General features: G+C 35.0%; 1 protein-coding gene across 1 annotated transcript in view; it reads left to right on the forward strand.

The window, feature by feature from the left end:
• Ermp1 (endoplasmic reticulum metallopeptidase 1) overlaps nt 1-20,123 on the forward strand; it is a 46,285-nt gene that overhangs the window by 12,202 nt on the left and 13,960 nt on the right. Inside the window, exons 5-13 of the mRNA XM_076846001.2 lie at nt 4,353-4,499; nt 5,190-5,282; nt 7,078-7,290; nt 8,544-8,764; nt 11,611-11,785; nt 12,133-12,323; nt 15,226-15,378; nt 18,432-18,634; nt 19,176-19,291. Coding sequence (XP_076702116.1) covers nt 4,353-4,499; nt 5,190-5,282; nt 7,078-7,290; nt 8,544-8,764; nt 11,611-11,785; nt 12,133-12,323; nt 15,226-15,378; nt 18,432-18,634; nt 19,176-19,291 — 1,512 coding nt within the window. The remainder of the gene's footprint in view (nt 1-4,352; nt 4,500-5,189; nt 5,283-7,077; nt 7,291-8,543; nt 8,765-11,610; nt 11,786-12,132; nt 12,324-15,225; nt 15,379-18,431; nt 18,635-19,175; nt 19,292-20,123) is intronic.

A 20,123-nucleotide genomic window follows, 5' to 3' on the forward strand; every position in this document is an offset into this window, starting at 1 on the left:
GTGCAAGGCAAGCGCTCTGCTGCTGAGCTATACCTGTACCTACCTCTTATGATTAATAACAATGTAGTATAAAATATTTAGGTATATATCTGGGTGGTAAGAACCACTCAGATCAAGGCAGGGAATTTCTCATTTAAAGGGCTCCCTTTTGTTTATACCATGGGGATTATCTTACTCAGAAGCTGATCTATCTTCCCCTTCCAGTCTCCCTACCCTCCCTTTTTATACCCAAAGTTGACCTGTCCAGAACCTGTAGATTGCAGTGGATGATCCATGAGAGGCTGGAGTAGGGCTAGAGCACTTGGATGTTGCAGTGGAATCTATACTGGGTTAGAGATCAGGTAGTAGATCTTTAAAACTGTAAATCCCTTTCCTACTAATGTGCCTTGTGTTTTTCTCAAGTAGTTTTTATGGTACAGAGCATAAAATGGTATCTTTATTTCATCTCTTATTATAATGTCAGAAAAGTTCACAGCTCTTAATGTTCAGCTTAATGAATTTAACAAATGTAATATAATCATGTAAGCACCACCTAGATCAAGGCAGAAAATATGATAGGTACCTTGTGGCCTTCTCAGTCATTCTTGCCCCCAAAGGTTATCAATACATCAACATATCTTGATTTAATTTTGCTTGTATTTGAACTTTGTATAAATCAAATCATACATTATATTTTCTTTGTGTGTATGACTTTTTCATTCAACCTTCTGGCTGTAAGATTCATCTATGTTTTGTTTAGCAGTAGTTCATTGTTTTCCATTGCTGAATAATATTTCATTATACAACTATATTTATTCTTCTGATGACATTAGTTTGTTTTCAGTCTTTGCCTCTTATAAATGGGCCTGCTGTGTTTTTGTAGGTGTCTTATGGTACACATGTATGTGTATGTTCATTTCTGAGTAGAATTGCTGAGTTATAAGGTATGGCATGTGTTTAACTTTGGAGATTTTTGGTGTATAACATCAAACTTTGATGCACATGTCCTAAATAAAGTATTAATGATTGAATCCAGTAGTTTATACATACAAAACAGGTACTTTTCAGCCAAGTTAAGCAACAAGATGATTTATATTTGAAATATTTGAAAATCTATATAATTCACTGCATTATCAGAATAAAGGAGAAAAATCATGTCAGTTGGTAATCTCAGTATCATATCAGTAAGTAAAGAATATGGATATCCTCTATGATAATACATTTATCATACTTAAGAAATGTAACATTATAATATAAAAACTATTATCTAGTGAAAATTTATTTTAAGATTGTTTTCAGGCATTCTAATACTGTCTTAACAGTTTTTGTTGTTTTAATCTGGATTCCAATCTAATATCAAGCATAGCATTTAATTATCATGTGTTAGTAAATATATCATAGCCATTGTATAATTTATACAAAGTATAAAACTTTATTATAAGGTGAACACCCTTCTGTCTTCACCTCATGACCAAGTGTAGACTCTTGCCATTCTTCCTCCCAAATTTTTCCACCTCTGCCTCTTCAAATACAGTTCCTTTCATGCTGAGGATCAAACACAGGGCTTGCCTCATGCTAAGCAGGTATTCTACACTGAACTATTTCCTTCCCATCTAAGACTGTTATTCTGATTTTAGTGATGATCACTTTTTATAGTTGAGCTTTACCTGTTTTTCAGTATGATTTTAATTATCAATATCTAATTATAATACTAATAATGGTTTAATTATAATAATGTAGGGTTAATTTTATTAATGTAGGGTCTCATATGTTTCCCCACTATTGCTTTTCTTTTTCCATTTGTATTTTTGTCCTTAGTGCATCACATCAAGAGGCCTGTAGTATCTTTTTGTCTTTATTATTGATAATATTAACTTATTCTCATTTGATTAAGGTATTTTCCAGGGTTTTCAACTGTTTCTCTTTGTACAAATTACTGTTTTTCCCCTTCGTAGTAACTACTTTGAGATTACTTACCTAATTTTGATCCTAGTTTTAGCAATCACATAATTCTTGCCCTAAGAAATTTTTACTACTTGTACTATTTACTGAGGTTTTTTTGTCTTCATCATTCTAATTGTATTAAATAGTTGGAATTATACTAGAAGGAAGGCTTTCCTTTCTTTCTCTCTCTTTTGAAATATGTTTATTTCGGTATTTCATATATTTTTATTTTGTTTTGTAGACTACATGTTTTGTTACTGACATTACTTTTTTTATTTTATTTATTTTTTTTATGTATGGGGGACTGAATCCAGGGGTACTACCTACCACTGAACTACATACCTAGTTCTTTTTCTTTATTTTTTGAAATTTTGAGACAGAGTTTCCCTAAGTTGTCCAGACAGACTTTGAACTTGCAGTCCTCCTGCCTTGGTCTCCTGAAAGCTGGGATTATATGTGTGTACCACTGCATCTAGCATTGCTTCTGCTCCATTTTGTCTCCTGTTCTCCTAGGACTGCAGTTGGATCATGCATTGGATAGACTTTTTAATGATCTCATATGTTTCTTGTACACATTTCTGTATATTCCATTCCTTTTTCTTTTTGTTCTTTTTAGCATATTAAACATAATTATTTAAAAATCTATGTGTGATAACTCCAGTATGAATCTCTTCTGTCTGTTTATAGTGCCTTCCCCCTTTTTGTTCAGTCATCTTTTTATTGTAGGATAATCTGTTTATAAAGTTATGAAAACAATATTCCCAGATGCTCTGAAATAGTTATTTTATCTGTTAAATCAATGTATTGCCAAGTTTTGTTATAAGAAGCCTAAAATTTCAGTGATTTACAATAGCAAAGGCTTAGTTTTTGTTCATGTCATGTTTTCAGTTTTGGGTATCTGTAGTCATTCCAAGATTATTATGTTTCATGTGTCTTATTCATTCTGGGATTTAGAGTAAAGGAGAAGCCACCATCAGAGATGTAGTGACCTCATGGCTAAAGTTAAAGAGAGGGATGGAATGGCTTTTAGATTTCCTCCTATGTTGAGGGTTACATCATTCCTACTCACACTCTGTTGGTCAGAGCAAATCATGTGGCCAAGCATGCAGTTGATCATGTGAAGAGGCATTATGTGCTAAGGTTAGAAATATAGAATTCTTTTTCAGAGAGGAAAGAGTGAATAATTTGGAGCAATAATGTACTTTATCCCATAATTCTAAAGGAAGAACTCCCAATTTAGAAAAAGGTGTTTAAGAATGATGATGGGGGCTGGGGATGTGGCTCAAGCGGTAGTGCGCTTGCCTGGCATGCGTGCGGCCCGGATTCGATCCTCAGCACCACATACAAAATAAAGATGTTGTGTCCGCCGAAAACTAAAAAATAAATTTGAAAAAAAAAAAAAAAGAATGATGATGGGAATGCAGAATTATTAATTGTGATAAATTATAAGCAGTAGTAAGGTACTTTATGGTATATTCAGTATAATGTTATAGGAATTATTAAAATGAACCTTGTAATATCTAGCAACATAGGAAATTTTATAATATAATGTTAAGTGAAACAACAATGTATGAAGTGTACCCTTTGACTTTGTATATTGTTGCTATTTATACACATTCATACATTAGAAAATTGAAGATACATGGACTGGAGTTGTGGCTCAGTGGTAGAGCACTTGCTTATCATGTGTGAGGCACTGTGTTTGATTCCTGGCACCACATAAAAATAAACAAATAAAATAAAGATATTGTGTCCATCTACAACTAAAAAAAATTAAAAAAAAGAAAATTGAAGATATAAAATTGATAGTAGTTATCTTAGGATGATAGACTTATGAATGATTTTTTCCATTTATAGACTTAAACTTTTTCTTTTACTTTTCTTCTCAGTACTGGGTACTGAATCCAGGGATGCTCTACCACTGAACCATATCCCTACCCCTATTATTTTTTGAGACAAAGTCTTGGCTAAGTTGCCTAGGCTGGCCTTGAACTTGCAGTCCTTCTACCTTAGCCTTCTGAGTAGCTGGGATTATAGGTGTGTACCAAAACCCAGATTCAGACTTAAACTTTGTGTACTGTTGTTATTTTATATTTAAATTGTTTATAAAAGGTTATTTTTTCATTTTAAAACTCATACACACACACATATTAAACATTTGAAAATATAGAAAAGGGATTAAAAAATAATACATTTAAAAAGCCACTACGTTCCTTTTTTGGGTATGTTAAAAATATTAGTTCTAGATCCGGGATGTAGCTTAGTGGTAGAGTGCCTACTTAGATTGCCCCTACGCCCTGGGTTTTATCCCTAGCACCACTCCCTGATCCTGCTCCACCCCCATCCCTCAAGAAAAGAATATTAGTATTGTAAGTTTAAAAAAAAATTATTAGGTTAACCTTGTATTATATTGTCATGTTTCATTTCAGGTCCTGAAAATCCTTGGTTGGTTCAAGCTTATGTAACAGCAGCTAAACACCCTTTTGCATCTGTGGTGGGTCAGGAGGTTTTTCAGAGTGGAATCATTCCTTCAGATACTGACTTCCGTATCTTCAGGGATTTTGGGAACATTCCAGGTATTTTGTCAATGGTTATAGGCTATTGTGCAACATTGATTTTTTTCAAAAGCAAGCTTTACCTCTTGAAAGTTATGAGTAAGCAGCATTTTCTGAGAGTATATTCTGTATGAGAGTTGTGCATTCTGACTCATTAAGTAGAGTTCTTAATGTTTTCCTTTTAAAACTTCATACTAATTTAAATGTTTGCCTCCTTTAGAATATATCATCTTGCCCCACAGTGTGACAGAAGAAACAGGGGAGAACTGTTTAGCACTTCATTCCCAAAAGATGGTAATAGATCCTTCAGGGGTCTTTGACTTTCATTGTTGTTGTCTTGCTTTGCCAACTCCCTTGGGGACTTATAGAGCTATTTGAAGTTAAAATTTGACTTCGGCCCAGCAAGGATATAGATGGCAAAGTTTCGATGACTGCCCAAACTTAGCATCCCTACCTCCTGCTGTGTGACTTATAATGCCTTCCTATGAAGTAGTGTACTTCCTCAGTCATTATATATGTACCATATGTACAGAGTTTGTAAGAATGTAGAAGAGAATTTATATCATTCACTAATAAATATGACAAAGCAATCATCCCACCCCTTTGATATTTTGTCTTTTAGGAATTTAATATGTTAAACAAGTCTAAAACAAATTTAATATTTAAAACAAAATGACTTTTTTGTTGTTGTTGTTTTTCTGTATGTCTTAGGAATAGACTTAGCTTTTATTGAAAATGGATATATTTATCACACCAAGTATGACACAGCAGACAGAATTCTAACAGACTCCATTCAGAGAGCAGGTTGGTATTCCAAATTCTACTTTTAATGTATAATAAGGTGAAATTTTAGTAATGACCTGTAAAAATCTATAAAAATTCTGTGGCTTGAGCATTAGAGAGGCAGTATGTGGTAGAATGAAGTAGGGATTTGGAATTGGAGAGATAAGGGCTTAAATGTTAGTCTTGCTGCCTGTTTAGCTGTTAAGAACATAGAAATATTCATTACAAGGATTTGCAAAGGGAGTTGACCCAGGGTTACAGTAGGATTGTTGAGCAGTAAATCTGTAGCCAGAGTGGGTGAAAAGCCATACATTGGAGGTGGCATTATGACACAGCTGTGGGCAGCTTACCCAGTGTAGAAAATAGTTAACTTGGATCCCTGATTGGGTGGGTGGTGCATGTAGATGAGAGGCTTAATAGTCAGGGAATTAAAGTGCTTTCTGGAAAGGTCCAGAATGAGAGGATACAAATTTGAGGCTGAGCCATAGAGTTGGTAGAATTTGGTCTGCAGAGAAAAGAGGATGTTCCAAGTAAGCATAATATGAGTAGAGTACGTTTGTGTGTAGGAGGCTGTTGATGAGTAGGTGGTCAGACTGGAGTAGAAGAAATATTTTCAGAAATAGGGAGATGAGGTAAAAGTATATGAGGGAGAGAAAAATTGTAGGCTTTTTAAAAATCAGTAAGAAGATGCCAAAGGGATGAGGAATCATTGAAGGTCTGAGTTCATGCATGAACTCATTAAGACAGTTTTAAATGTTGTTGATCTGGTAATGCATTGTGGATGGTGTGGAGACAGGTTGTTCTGACAGTGATTTTCATGTGGAATAAGGGGGACATAGACTGTGGTGGTGTTGATAAAAGATAGAAACCAAAGGGGAGGGATGGAGAATTAGATGCATTTAAAATGTAAATTCAGCAAGACTTGACAAGTTGGATAGAAGGGATAAATCAGATGGACAGCAGTAAAGATGACAAAGTATAAAGCTTAGCTGACTAGGGAAATGGAATGCCATTGACCATAGTGGAAAGTGGGACGGTGATTCTTATTTATATTGGCAGTGGACAGGAGAAGCAGAACTTGAATTCTGAGAGGTAAGTAAGATATAGGGGTCTCTGAACTAGCCTGATGAAACAGATGTGGTATTAGAGCTCTTTGCAAAAATGAATAGTTCTAGTAGAAGACAAAGTCTGCTTCCAAATTGAGAGGCAGTAAAATAGGGAATATGGGCCTTACTTGAGAAACTTAATAAGAAAAATGGGAGAGCAGTAGGAGGTAGGAAGCTTTGTCTATTCACATTCAGCCCCTTCCTCCTTCCTTCCTTCCCTCCTTTTCTCAGAGCTTGGGATGGAACCCAGGGCCTCATGCATGCTAGGCAAGCCTCCTACCACTGTACCACATGTACCATTAGTCCTCTTATAGATTTTATTTTGAGACAGGGTCTTGCTAAATTGTTGAGGCTGTCCTCAAACTTGTGTTCTCCTGCTTCAACCTCTTGAGCTGAGATTACAGGTGTGTGCCTAGCCTTTTTGATGTTGTTGTTGTTTATGGAGGTACTGGGGATTGAATCCAGGTCTGCTGATGACCTACATCCCAGCCCTTTTTTTTATTTTTTGAGACAGGGTTTTTCTAAGTTAGTGAGTATGATCTCAAAGTCTTGTTTGTCCCATCTCAGCCTCCGTGTTGCTGGGATTAGGGTGTGTGTCATTGTGCCTGGCTCCCAGTTAATTTCTTATTCAAATAATAATTTATTTCTGTTTTACATATAAATTTCTTTCAAATAGTTGATTCAACCTTGTTATTTCTCTTTACTAATAGGTGATAACATTTTAGCAGTTCTTAGATATCTAGCTACATCTGATATGCTGGCTACTTCTTCAGAGTATCAACATGGAAACATGGTTTTCTTTGATGTACTTGGCCTATTTGTCATTGCCTACCCATCTCGTGTTGGCTCAATAATAAACTACATGGTGGCAATGGCTGTTGTTTTGTACCTGGGCAAAAAATTTTGGCAACCCAAACATAACAGTAAGTATTTTCCTCTAAAATTGCAAACACTGTTGTAGGATTTGCTAAAAAGTTACTGTACTTATATCTTTCCAGAACATTAAAAAATCTTAAGAAAATAATGCTTGATTTTATATTATAAGAGATTTCTAAATAAATGTTAAATTGATATGCTTATTATACATTTAAGTCTTTGTGAAGTACATTTTTACTCCATAAAAGTACTCTATATAAGTGCCACATAGGAGCTATTGAAAAATGATTTCTTGAGATTGACTTTTTTTTTTTCCTATATTGGGGATTAAACCCAGGTCCTCATGCATGCTAGGAAAGTGTTCTACCACTGAGCTACACTCCCTCCCCCTTTTTTTAAATTTTGAGACAGTATCTTGGTAATTTGCCCAGGCTGGCTTCCAGTTGCATTCCTCTTGTTTCAGCCTCTGAAACAAGCTGAGATTATAGGTGTATGCCTCCAGGCCCTATTTATAGATTTATTTTTAATGAAAAGTCCCATTATATAAAAAAAGTCTTGATCACACTGTAGACTAATAGCACACTGTTGTGAAGTATGAACAAATTGTCTTTGTTTAAATTGGTCCCTTCTGTTTGAAATGTTTCTGAGACTAAGGTGTTATGTGCTGTTACAAAATAAAATATTTAGCAACAAATTAAAATAATTTTTTATTACTAGCTATTTTCCCATGCTATTTTGCCTTCCTATGTCAGTTTCTTTTAGGAAAATTTTATATGGAACTTTATCTTCTTTCCTGGTTAATATTTTGGTACATAAAGCATCCCTAAGGTGTTAAAGATTAAAATAAACCTCCAGGCACAGTGGTGCACATCTTAATCCCAGCAACTTGGGAGGCCGAGGCAGGAGGATCACAAATTCAAAATCTGCCTCAGCAACTTAGTGAGATTCTGAGCAATTTAATGAGACCCTATTTCAAAATAAAAAATCAAAAGGGCTGGGGATGTGGCTCAGTAGTTAAGTGTCCCAGAGTTTAAAATCCAGTTGAAAAAAAAAAAAGATTAAAATGACCAACTTCCCTAGTAAGGGTATACCTGAATTTAGAAGACATCTGATTTATTGATAACATTCTTCTATCTTTTTCCAGTTCCAACATTTAATTAATAGTCCTCAACATTAGGACATTTCAGTAATTTTCAGTTATGTTGGTGGATTTTTAAACATTTGTCTTTTTAGCTTGCTAACTGGTTATGTAATTGATTTGAGAAGATAGTGACTTCAACTTTTTGTTTCTCTTTATTAGCTGTTAACTACACGAAAGATTTCTTGTGTGGACTTGGCATCACTCTCATTAGCTGGTTCACTAGCCTTGTTATGGTTCTCATTATAGCAGTGTTCATCTCTCTTATTGGACAGTCTCTCTCATGGTATAACCACTTCTATGTCTCCGTTTGTCTGTATGGAACTGCAGCAGTAGCCAAAATAATCTTCATACATACCCTTGCAAAAAGATTTTATTATGTGGTAAGTATTAGGCATATTTACTGATTTCTTTTTTGCTGCTTTCAGGAAAAGAAAACAAACTCAGGTGGGATTCATTGTATTTGGTCTTTCAGGCTATTATCAGAAATTGTTCAGCATGGTGATAGAAAATGCTTCCACAACTGTGTTAATTTGCTAGGTTTTTTATTCTAAGTTGTGTTATAGAATTAAAATGAAAGCTATTCCATAAGTAGTATTTAGGATGGTAGTGACAACAAGACTTGTTTGCACAGCCCTCTGCCTCTGTTGCATTTACTGTAGTTTTTGTAACTGTGCTCTCACATCTACCAACCTATCCTGAGTTCACCCAGTTATGTTTGTTGTTTGGATATCCTTGATCTCCCCTGGGATATAAGCTTCATGAGGGTGGAAATTGTTTTATTCATTGCTGTATTCTCTGTGTCTGGCATATAGCATGAACCACACAGCAAGTACTGTTGCTTAAAAGAATATTGCACCTAAAGTTTTCTCAGTTTTTCCTTCACCTTTTTTTCTTTTACCTGAATGATGTTGATGCAAATTATACATGTGTGTTATCAGAATTAAGACACATTACTAATGGAAAAAGTGGAAAGGGAAATAGGGTTCCAAATGATAAACTGAGTTTTAGAGAATATTGTCATATTGTTATGGTTTCAACTGTGTAAATTTGGTAAAATGGGAATTGGGGTTATGAAATAATATAACTAAAAATGAAGTACAGTGAAGTCATGGTTTCTGATTTTCTAAGTGTATTAAAGGGAAAAATCTTCTTAGTTTATTTTCAAAACAATAAGTAGATATCTGTGTTGTTATTGTTGTTGCTGCTGTTTGTTTTTTTCTTCAGTTTGTCTTTGTAGGGTATTAGAATGGAGATATGTAAGACTACAAACCAGCGTCCTTCCACTAGGATGTCTATTTGCTGAACCTTGACTGAGTTTTAGTAAATGTGAGATGGTCTGAGGAACTCTTCCATGTTAGCAGGGCCTATTGAAAACAGGTTCTTTGAGGTTAAACTTATGTTTTTACAGTTGAACTTATGTTTTTATCTTAGTGGCTTTGTTTTCCAAAAGAATCATTCCTGGGGCTTAGTTTGACATGCTTATTCTTAGTGCAGGTGTATATAACCAGAGTATGGTTGAATATTATTGATTGGGGTAGGAGTGAGATAGAAATAAGAGTCTATTAACTTTCACTAATTTCAGTGGTCTGATCATAATATTTGAGGCTGAAAACACATTGAAAGGGGTAATGTATTTTATTTTCACTTCACAAACATTCTTCAAGCACTCAATGCATGGTGATGTGGAGATTTGTGAGAATGTGATATTTTTCTTTGAAGAGCTCAGTTTTATTTGGGAATAGGTAGGGACTACAATGATTGCAGTACATTGTGGGACAATGTGAAATAGATTGACACATACAAAGTGCAATAGGAATACAGGGGCAGGAGAGATGAATTTTGCTTGTGGAAGTCAGGAAAAATTGACGAAGGAGGTCATAATATTCAAATGAGGTTTTTGAGGCATGAGTTGAAGTTTACTAGAGAGCGAATAGGTTGATAAGGGTACAAAGTTGGGAATGTACCTGATAATTTGGGTCACAGTAAAAAGTACAGTGTGGTGAAGAGAAGGTTGTAGCACAATAACTGAAAAGTTGACCAGTATGAAGTTGGAGCAGGACCCTAAAAATCAATGTGACCACCATTAAAATTTTCTTAGCAGGACAGATTTTTTTTTTTTTATTGTAATGGATTGGAATAAGGCAGGAGTGGAATGGACAATAGAGGTGATGATGAAAATAGATTTAAGAATGTTTGTTTATTTCTGGAACAGTTTAGGCACTTATAAAATATTTTCACAGAACCATTTTCTTCTTTTTAAGTACTAAGTCTCTTGATCAATATTGTTGAACACATAAGTATTCAACAGTTGTAGCCTGTCCTTTTTTTTTTTTTTTTTTTGCAAGAGGGAGTTGTCAAATGAACCTAAATTTCTTTGGAAAATATATAACAGGAAATCTTGAGCTCTTGAAATAGGGTCCCTTAAAACAAACATGCTCTAGGATGAGCAGAAATGAAAAGGCTAAGAGAAACTTAAAGATAGGTATATTCATTTTGTTATATATGCATTGGAATTATAACTTTCATATTTGTGTTGATAGAATCCCTCTTGCACTCATTTTTAAGTATTAAGTTCATAAGGCTGCCTCTTCTGAAGAGTGCAAGGTGCTGCACAGGAGTCCTGGGGATTTAAGTCTCAAAAAATGTAGTTCAGATTTTATAATATGAATACAAGAGGAATACAACAGGAATATAAGAAGGGGCAAAGGTGAGTGGTTGGAGATAGAAAAGACTCCAGAAAATCAAGGCAAACCCAACACAGCTGTTACTTCAAAGGGCATGCAGTTTTCCAGGTGTGCTGTTGGTGGTGCTGCAGCAGTTGATAATGTTCCTTGGTAGGTCATTCTCTAGTTTGTCTGAAACACTCTAAGCTTAGAAAAATGGATGTTTGTAGGAGGGTACTTGTTTAAATTCTGGAACATTTCCAAAGGTTTTATTTACCTGGTGGAAAAAAAGCACAGATTAGATACAAGGAATAGTGCTTTCACTTCATCTTGTTAAATTGTCCTTTCCTATGCAGCAGTAATTTATTACTTCTGATAGGATTGACCTTTTTCAGTTTTAAAGGGTAGACCTGCTTTAAAACAAAATGTAGTTCTCCTAAGCAGTGGAAGTTGTTTTATAATAAGAGATCTTTATGAATGACCCATGAATGAGACTACTTGTTTTATTATTATTATTATTTATTATTATTATTATTATTATTATTATTATTATTTTCTTTCAGAATGCCAGTGACCAGTATCTGGGAGAAATGTTTTTTGACATCTCATTGTTTGTGCATTGTGGTTTTCTCGTAATGCTCACTTATCAAGGACTTTGCTCCGCATTCATTAGTGCAGTCTGGGTAGCATTTCCGTTGCTCACAAAGCTTTTCGTGCACAAGGACTTTCAGCAACATGGTAGGGTATTTTTAGTTTCAATACAAGTGGGAAAATACCTTAAAATATATAAAGCTTCCAGAGACTATTTTTCCCTTTTCCTTATACCTAAACCCATTCTTGTGTTTATGAACACATACTGATATATTACTTGTAAGTAATTAAATTAAGTATTTAAATACTTAAAAGTATTTTATCTTGAGTGAAAGTGTAGATAATATGTATCTGAAGTAGATAATATGTACCTAAAGGGTAAGATTCATAGCTAATCTAATTTCTGTTAGATGCCAAGATGTGGCAATACTATAAAATCTGCAACTCACTTTAGAATTCCATAGATAAGTGTTTTGTATCTCTTTTTCTCCTAGGTGCCCAAGGAAAATTTATTGCCTTTTACCTTTTGGGGATGTTTATTCCTTATCTTTATGCACTATACCTCATCTGGGCAGTATTTGAGATGTTTACCCCTATCCTTGGGAGAAGTGGTTCGGAAATCCCACCTGATGTTGTGCTGGCATCCATTTTGGCTGGTTGTACCATGATTCTCTCTTCCTATTTTGTAAGAAAAAAAATTGTTTCTTTTTTTCCTTTATTTTTTTATGTGAGAATATGTAATGAGTTTAGCCATACTAGATAACTAAAACAATGTTATTTAGTATGGCTAAACTCATTACATATTCTTTGAAAAGGTCTTAGGTAAACTAAATGGGGAATGGCTGTGCATTTAATGGAAGGAAAATGTAGAATGGGCTAGGCATGATGGTATGTACCTGTAATCTCAGTGACTCAGGAGGCTGAGGTAAGATGATTGCTAAGTTTGAGGCCAGCTTTCACAATTTAGTGAGACCTTGTCTTTAAAATAAAAAGGGTTGAGAGTATAGCTTAGCAGTGGAGTGCCCCTGGGTTCAATTCCTAATACCACCACCACCACCACCCTGATGATTGTTGATGCCACGGGATATCATTCTCTTCATTTTCTTGTGTATGTGCAGCAATATTACTAATTTTACTAATAGTCACTTTTTTTTTTCCCTTCTGATAGTGGGGATTGAACCCAGGAGTGCTTTACCACTGAATCATGTCCCCCAGTCCTTTTTATATTTTATTTTTATTTTGAGACAGGGCCTTGCTAAGTTGCAGAAGTTGGCCTCAAACTTTCCCTTCCAAGTTGCCTGGGATTATGTAACTGTTTGATACCATGCCCTACTGTGTTTTTTTTTTTTTTTTCCATAATGGCTTATTAATAGAGAAATTATTCTTGAGTAATGGAGAAGTAAACCATAGTGCTTACTTCGGATAACTTTTCCTTCAGTCCTTGGGGATTTAATAAATATATTTTGGAAAGCATTTAATTCCTGTCAAGTGATCAGTTAACAGGTTTCCTTAGGTTACACTTTGCTGTTCCACTATAGTTATATTGATTGGGTGAGAGTTGAAATGGGACTATCTCTAGGAATGGGATCAGAAAGAGTCTTAGAAACAGCTCAGTCATTGGCACACACTGGATGTTTCAGAGTCCTTCTAATGCTCCTTTTTAGTTTATTTTGTAAACATTTAAAAACCTAAAGTGACATAGGATATGCAATGTTTAAGATAGAACTGTTAAGTTGATTAACCATGAAATCCAAACACATTGTTAATTTATGTATTTCCTCCTGTTCTTTGTTTGGTGATTGCCATTCCATTTATTGTCATGACCAAACCTCTTCTAGAAGTTGGGGAATAGTCACAAGATGAACCTTGTGATTTGGGCAAGAGGGAACTTGAATGTGGAAATGATAGCTTAAGTAAGGTTTTAGGGCAACTTTGGTAGTAGCTGACCTGAGAATGCAGAAAACAAGTATTACATAACAGGGAGGGTTTCCATGGCTAAACTTACCAGCCTTCCAATAGAGGGGAAACTCATTACTTGGCAGTATATTTGAAACTTTCTAAGGAACTGCATTTTACATATTGTGACTCGGTGGTAGAAGAGCAAACAGAGTTACAAATTGTGTTTAGCTAGCTTACTGCTTTAAATCCAGGGTGCTTTGTCTTATTTCTGTACTCACAGTATAAACATAATTCCCTTCACCTAGGAATGGAGCTGTTTTGTTGGAAATTACCTTGAATGGGATATTGGAATACTTCAGAGATGAAAATTCTTTAACTCTGCCTAGTAGATTATGAATATTTGTTTAATTTTCTTGATTTTTTTAATACATATATATTTTTTTCTTTAAATGATAGGAGATCAAATCCAGATCCTCATGCATGCTGGGCAAGTACTGTAATACCACTAGCCCCAAATACTTGAATTATATTAATCACAAAATTGCCCCTCTCTTCAACCCATACCCCCAGTACTGGGCATGGAACCCAAGGGGTGTTCTATCAAGCTATATCCTGAGCCCTTTTGTTTTAATTTTGAATTTTAAGACAGGGTCTAAGTTACGAGGCTGGCTTCAAACTTATGCTCCTCCTGTCTCATCCTCTTGAGTCACTGGGATTATAGGCATGCTCCACCTTGCCTGGCCTTACATTTTCATTTTCATCTCAACAAAAATATTTTTGCATTCTTGTTTTTCTCTACTTACTAAACCTGGAGGTGGGCAATTAGATGAAAAGGGCAAAAGTGGCAGCTGGGTTTAGGTCATTGTTTCTCCAAGTGTCTTTCAGACCACCTCAAACCCTTGAGGGAACTGGGACCTATCTGAGTTTTGTTTTCTGTAGTTTTTAATTCAGGGACTTGATTATAATGAAAAAAGCTGTTATTTAGTATTTTATGGATGCCAACCTTGAGGCTGAGCCATTCCCTTTTATTGCCCATGTTTAGATTTGTTTTGTTTGTGTTGAAATACACAAAGGGACAGACTTACTTTGTAATGCATTTTTTTTTCCCCCTCAAATGCAGGTCCACAGGCAAAGCCCTGAAGGTACATCTAAATACTAGTTTAGTTTACTCTTTGCTACATTGCAAAAGGATTATGGGTGGAATTTGAGTTTTATTGAAACATAACTACTTAAGCTTAAAAAGCTTGTCTTTGGTACTTTAGTGAAAGCCTGTGATACCATAACGTTTGATGCAGTTCAGTGGTGTCTGCAGTGCAGTGTGAATTATTAAAGGCCATTAATAGAATCAGAAGTAATATAAGGTATGGCTTGGTGAGTGTCAGATCTACATTCTCTTTGCTTAATCGAGCATAGGAACACTGCTTAATCTTTTTCCCATTGCTTTCTGGTTATCTGTCAAAAGGTACCATCTTGGCTAGTTGGAAGCATCTGTCATTTTCTAGGTACTGACTTGTGATGGAATTTTCAATTCCCTAGAATTAGTGCTTTATTTTATTGTGTGTTGGAATATGTTATCACAGGCTGATAAATTTTCTGCATTTCTGTCTTAGATAATAACTGTTACAAAATACAGTTAAAAAATCTTGTCACTGATATGAATTTTTAATTTTTCTATTTTTGTGTTTCAGATTAACTTCATTTACCTTGCCAGAAGCACAAAAAAAACTATGCTAACTTTAACTTTGGTGTGTACAGTTACATTCCTCCTTGTTTGCAGTGGAACTTTTTTTCCGTACAGCTCCAATCCTGCTAATCCAAAGCCAAAAAGAGTTTTTCTTCAGGTAAGAGCAATTTTGCATGGGTGATATGAGATTCAAGAGAGGAAATTCAGGTTGTATGTTTTGAGCTTCACTAGGGAACAGGAAACTCAACTGACCTTTTTGCTGTTGACCTAATTAGTTGGTCTTGATATTTTTGTGTATATGGCAGTGAGGAAAAGACTGACAATCAAGGGGCATTCTTATTAGCTAGATGTACTTCTCCCAAGAGGTGGAATTGTAAATGCTTGCCTGTTGTTTTTATTACTATTCAAATTGTAAAACTACTCAAAAACAGGCAAATATAGATCAGAATAATGAACTTTTAGAAAAACAGATTGCAAAACTGTCTGCAGGCTGACTAAAACTAAACTAGCAAAATAAAATAGATATTTATAAATTGCTAGTAAAATTGAGGTTAAATAACATTCAAAGTAATATGTAATGATGAAAATATAATAACTTAAGAGATTATGAAATTGAGATTTAGAATGTTCTTTAGATTTCAGGTTTTTTCTCTATACTTTTAGAGCCGGTAGTATAAAGATATAGCTTCATTTATGTGTTCTCTGCCTTAGGGGTTGTGGAGTAATCCAACAGAATGCCCAAGCATTCACAACCTGGATAATTATTCAAGGACTAGAAAAATTAAAAATACTAGAAGTTAGGAAATTTTAAAAAGGGGTCAAATATTCTTTTTTTAAATAGTCCTGAAGGACACAACTGATACATTTTATATGAGTTGTACAATTTGCACAACCTTTAGTGAAGAATAAATAATTTTTAGGAGGTTCATTGTGGTTTTCAGTGACATGCTTATTTTTATAATCATGTCAGTAGTATTTACTTAGAATAAACTAGATTTTTATTTTTAAAAAGTCCAGAGGGTTCTCTTTTCCCCTCTGCACCAGAAATTGGCAGACTTTTCCTCTGAGTGGCAAGTAATAAATATCTTAGGCCTTGTCAGCTACACAGTCTCTATAGCTCATCTGTTTCATAGAACAAAAGTAGCTGTAGACTATACCTAAGCTAGTGAGTTTGACTGTGTTTCAGTAGAACCTTATTTATAATTAGTGGGTAATTTCACCCATCAGCTGCAGTTTTCACCTTTGGCCCTATGCAACCCTTTTTCTTTCCTGTTTCATATTCTTCAGGCTGGTTACTGCTGTTAATAGAGCTATTCCAATTGGAGAATGGTACCTTTTCATAGAATTCTGTTAGGTACAAGCTTGTCATGTAGTGTTGAGCTACGATTCTTGTTTTTCTCTGCGTATGAATTAGCTTCATGTAACACACTGAAGGGGAAATGAGTGTGGATATATATGTGCTTAGGATGTATTTGTTTTAAATCCTTCTCTAAAAGGAGTTCTAGCTAATTCAAGTCTTTTAAATCTGAAATAGGCTAAAAAAAAATTTTTTTTTTTTTTGGTACCCAGGATTGAACTCAGGGGCACTCCATCAACTGAGCCACATCCCCAGATCTATTTTGTATTTTATTTAGAGAAAGGGTCTCACTGAGTTACTTAATTAGCGCCTCATCTTTGTTGAGGTTGGCTTTGAACTTGGGATCCTCCTGTCTCAGCCTCCCGAGCCTCTAGGATTATGGGTATTAGGCTTTTTCTTTTCTTTTTTTAAGACTGGATCTCTCCATATGCCCCAGACTGGTCTTAAACTCCTGGGCTGAAGTGATCCTCCCACCTCAGTCTCCTTAGTAGCTGGAACTATAGGCACACACACTGTGCCCAGCCAAAACATTTTTATGTAAAATTTAAATAGATAAATGTATTTGTAAGATACAATAAAAATCATGTAACTATCCATTATCCTGTTTAAAAAAAAAAATCATAGGGGCTGGGATTGTGGCTCGGCGGAGAGTGGGACCTGGGTTCGATCCTCAGCACCACATAAAAATAAAGGCATTGTGTTAAAAAAAAAATTGAGCTAAAAAAAAAATCATAGCAGTAACTTAGTAACCCTGAGTGCCTTCCCCTTGTATTTCTGCTCTTTATCTACATACATTGGTCATATTTAACTATTTATTTATCTAATTTTTTTTGAGTGTCTACCATTATGCTTTATTTTTATTTATTTTTATTTTTTTTTAAATTAATTTTTATTGTTGGTTGTTCAAGACATTACATAGTTCTTGACATATCATATTTCACACTTTGATTCAAGTGGGATATGAACTCCCATTTTTACCCCGTATACAGATTGCAGAATCACATCAGTTGCACCTCCAATGATTTACATTTTGCCATACTAGTGTCTGTTGTATTCTGCTGCCTTTCCTATCCTCTACTATCCCCCCTCCCCCCTCCCCTTCCCTCTTCTCTCTCTACCCCCTCTACTGTAATTCATTTCTCCCCCTTATATTTTTCCCCCTTTCCCCTCACTTCCTCTTGTATGTAATTTTGTATACCCCTGAGGGTCTCCTTCCATTTCCATGCAGTTTCCCTTCTCTCTCCCTTTCCCTCCCACCTCTCATCCCTGTTTAATGTTAATCTTCGTCTCATGCTCTTCATCCCTACTCTGTTCTTAGTTACTCTCCTTATATCAAAGAAGACATTTGGCATTTGTTTTTAAGGGATTGGCTAGCTTCACTTAGCATAATCTGCTCTAATGCCATCCATTTCCCTCCAAATTCTATGATTTTGTCATTTTTTAATGCAGAGTAATACTCCATTGTGTATAAATGCCACATTTTTTTTATCCATTCGTCTATTGAAGGGCATCTAGGTTGGTTCCACAGTCTTGCTATTGTGAATTGTGCTGCTATGAACATGGATGTAGCAGTGTCCCTATAGTGTGCTTTTTTTTAGGTCTTTAGGGAATAGACCGAGTAGGGGAATAGCTGGGTCAAATGGTGGTTCCATTCTGAGCTTTCCAAGAAATCTCCATACTGCTTTCCAAATTGGCCGCACCAATTTGCAGTCCCACCAGCAATGTACAAGTGAACCCTTTTCCCCACATCCTGGCCAGCACTTGTTGTTGCATATTTAACTATTTATTAATTTGGGGTGGGAACGTGGGTGAACTAGTTGAAAGAATTTTCTCATAAGTCTTGTTCTTTTCAGCATATGACTAGAACATTTCATGACTTGGAAGGAAACATAGTTAAAAGAGACTCTGGAATATGGATTAATGGGTTTGATTATACTGGAATGTCTCACATAACACCTCATGTTCCTGAGATCAATGACACCATCCGGGCTCACTGTGAGGAGAATGCCCCCCTTTGTGGGTTCCCGTGGTATCTTCCAGTACACTTTTTGATCAGGTTGGTTCATTACTTTCCTGTTTAAGTAGGGGTTAGTTTGCTCTCAAGTTCTGTCAGTACCTTGTTACTTAAACTTTTATCCTTAACCCAAAAGTCAAATGCTGATTATACTGTTTTTCTATTAGTATAAAATTCCTGTTCTTTAGTGGGATTAAGCACTCAGAAAAGTACTTTTGTTTTTTCAAATTTAAAAAGTCTATAGAATTGTGAGTAGTTAGAAAGGGTGACCCTCCTAGTTATTAAAATGGATAGCAGTTAAGCATCAATCTCAGATTTTATTTCTAGTTTTTATGATTTGGTAGTAAAGGATTAGATGAGAAGAAATAGAATGCATTATGGATCAGCTAGGTAACTCCTCTCTTCTTAAATTTGGGAAAGTTTTATTATACAATAACCTGGGTTTCAGAGGAGTTGGTGTTATAATATTATTCAGTTTTTTTTCATATCTAAGAATGTGTTCATGTATTATGAATACTTCATGAGTTATAGAAGCTGTCAACTAGTAAGATATGCCAAACATTGAAGCTACCTTTCCAAATAGGAAAAACTGGTATCTTCCTGCCCCCGAAGTTTCTCCAAGAAATCCTGCTTATTTCAGACTTATATCCAAAGAACAGACACCTTGGGATTCTGTAAGGTTAACATTTGAAGCAACGGGTAAGTCAGATAACAGGTTTTTTTCTTCTGTCCTTATTTCTTAAATTTTTAAATAAGTTGCATATATACTTTCCCCTAAAACCCAGTGGTGCTATACCACTGAGCTACACCCCAGCCCTTGAGATGACTTTTGTTGACCTGTTTATTACCTAGAAATATGTTATTTCCAAATAATTCAAGATTTTCCAGTTGTTTTTCTGATATTGATTTCTAGTTTAATCTCATTGGGATCTGAGAGCATACTTTGCATAATTTCTGTTCTGAATTTGCTGAGGTGTGCTGTACAGTGAGGATATGGTCTTTTATGGAATGCTCCATGTGTGCTTAGAAAGAAATGTATGCTACTGCTATTGGGTGAAGATTCTATGAATGTCACTTAGATCTGTGTGATTGCTGATATTGTTCAGTTCAACTATATCCTTATTAATTTTGAGTTTTTGTTCCACCTATTTTGATGCTTTGTTTTTAGATACATATACATTAAAGATTATGTCATCTTATAGAACTGACCCTTTATTATTATATAATGCCCATTTATACCTGATAATTTTTCATGCTCTGAAGTCTGCATTGTCTATAATTAATATAGCTCTCCAGTTTTTTAATATATTTGTCTTCATATTTTAAGTATGTTTCTTGTTTGGTCTTGTTTTTTGATCCAGTCAGAAAATCTATTAATTGGTACATTTAGACTATTGATATTCAAATGATTATTGATATTTGGATTAGAATATACCATATTTGTTACTGTTTTATATTTATTGCCCTTGTTTTTGTTTCTATTTATGCCTTCCATTTCTTTAAAATTTTTTGCTCCATATAGTTTTAATTG

The sequence above is a fragment of the Callospermophilus lateralis genome, chromosome 2 (genome assembly GCF_048772815.1).
Source record: "Callospermophilus lateralis isolate mCalLat2 chromosome 2, mCalLat2.hap1, whole genome shotgun sequence".
Classification (NCBI taxonomy): domain Eukaryota; kingdom Metazoa; phylum Chordata; class Mammalia; order Rodentia; family Sciuridae; genus Callospermophilus; species Callospermophilus lateralis.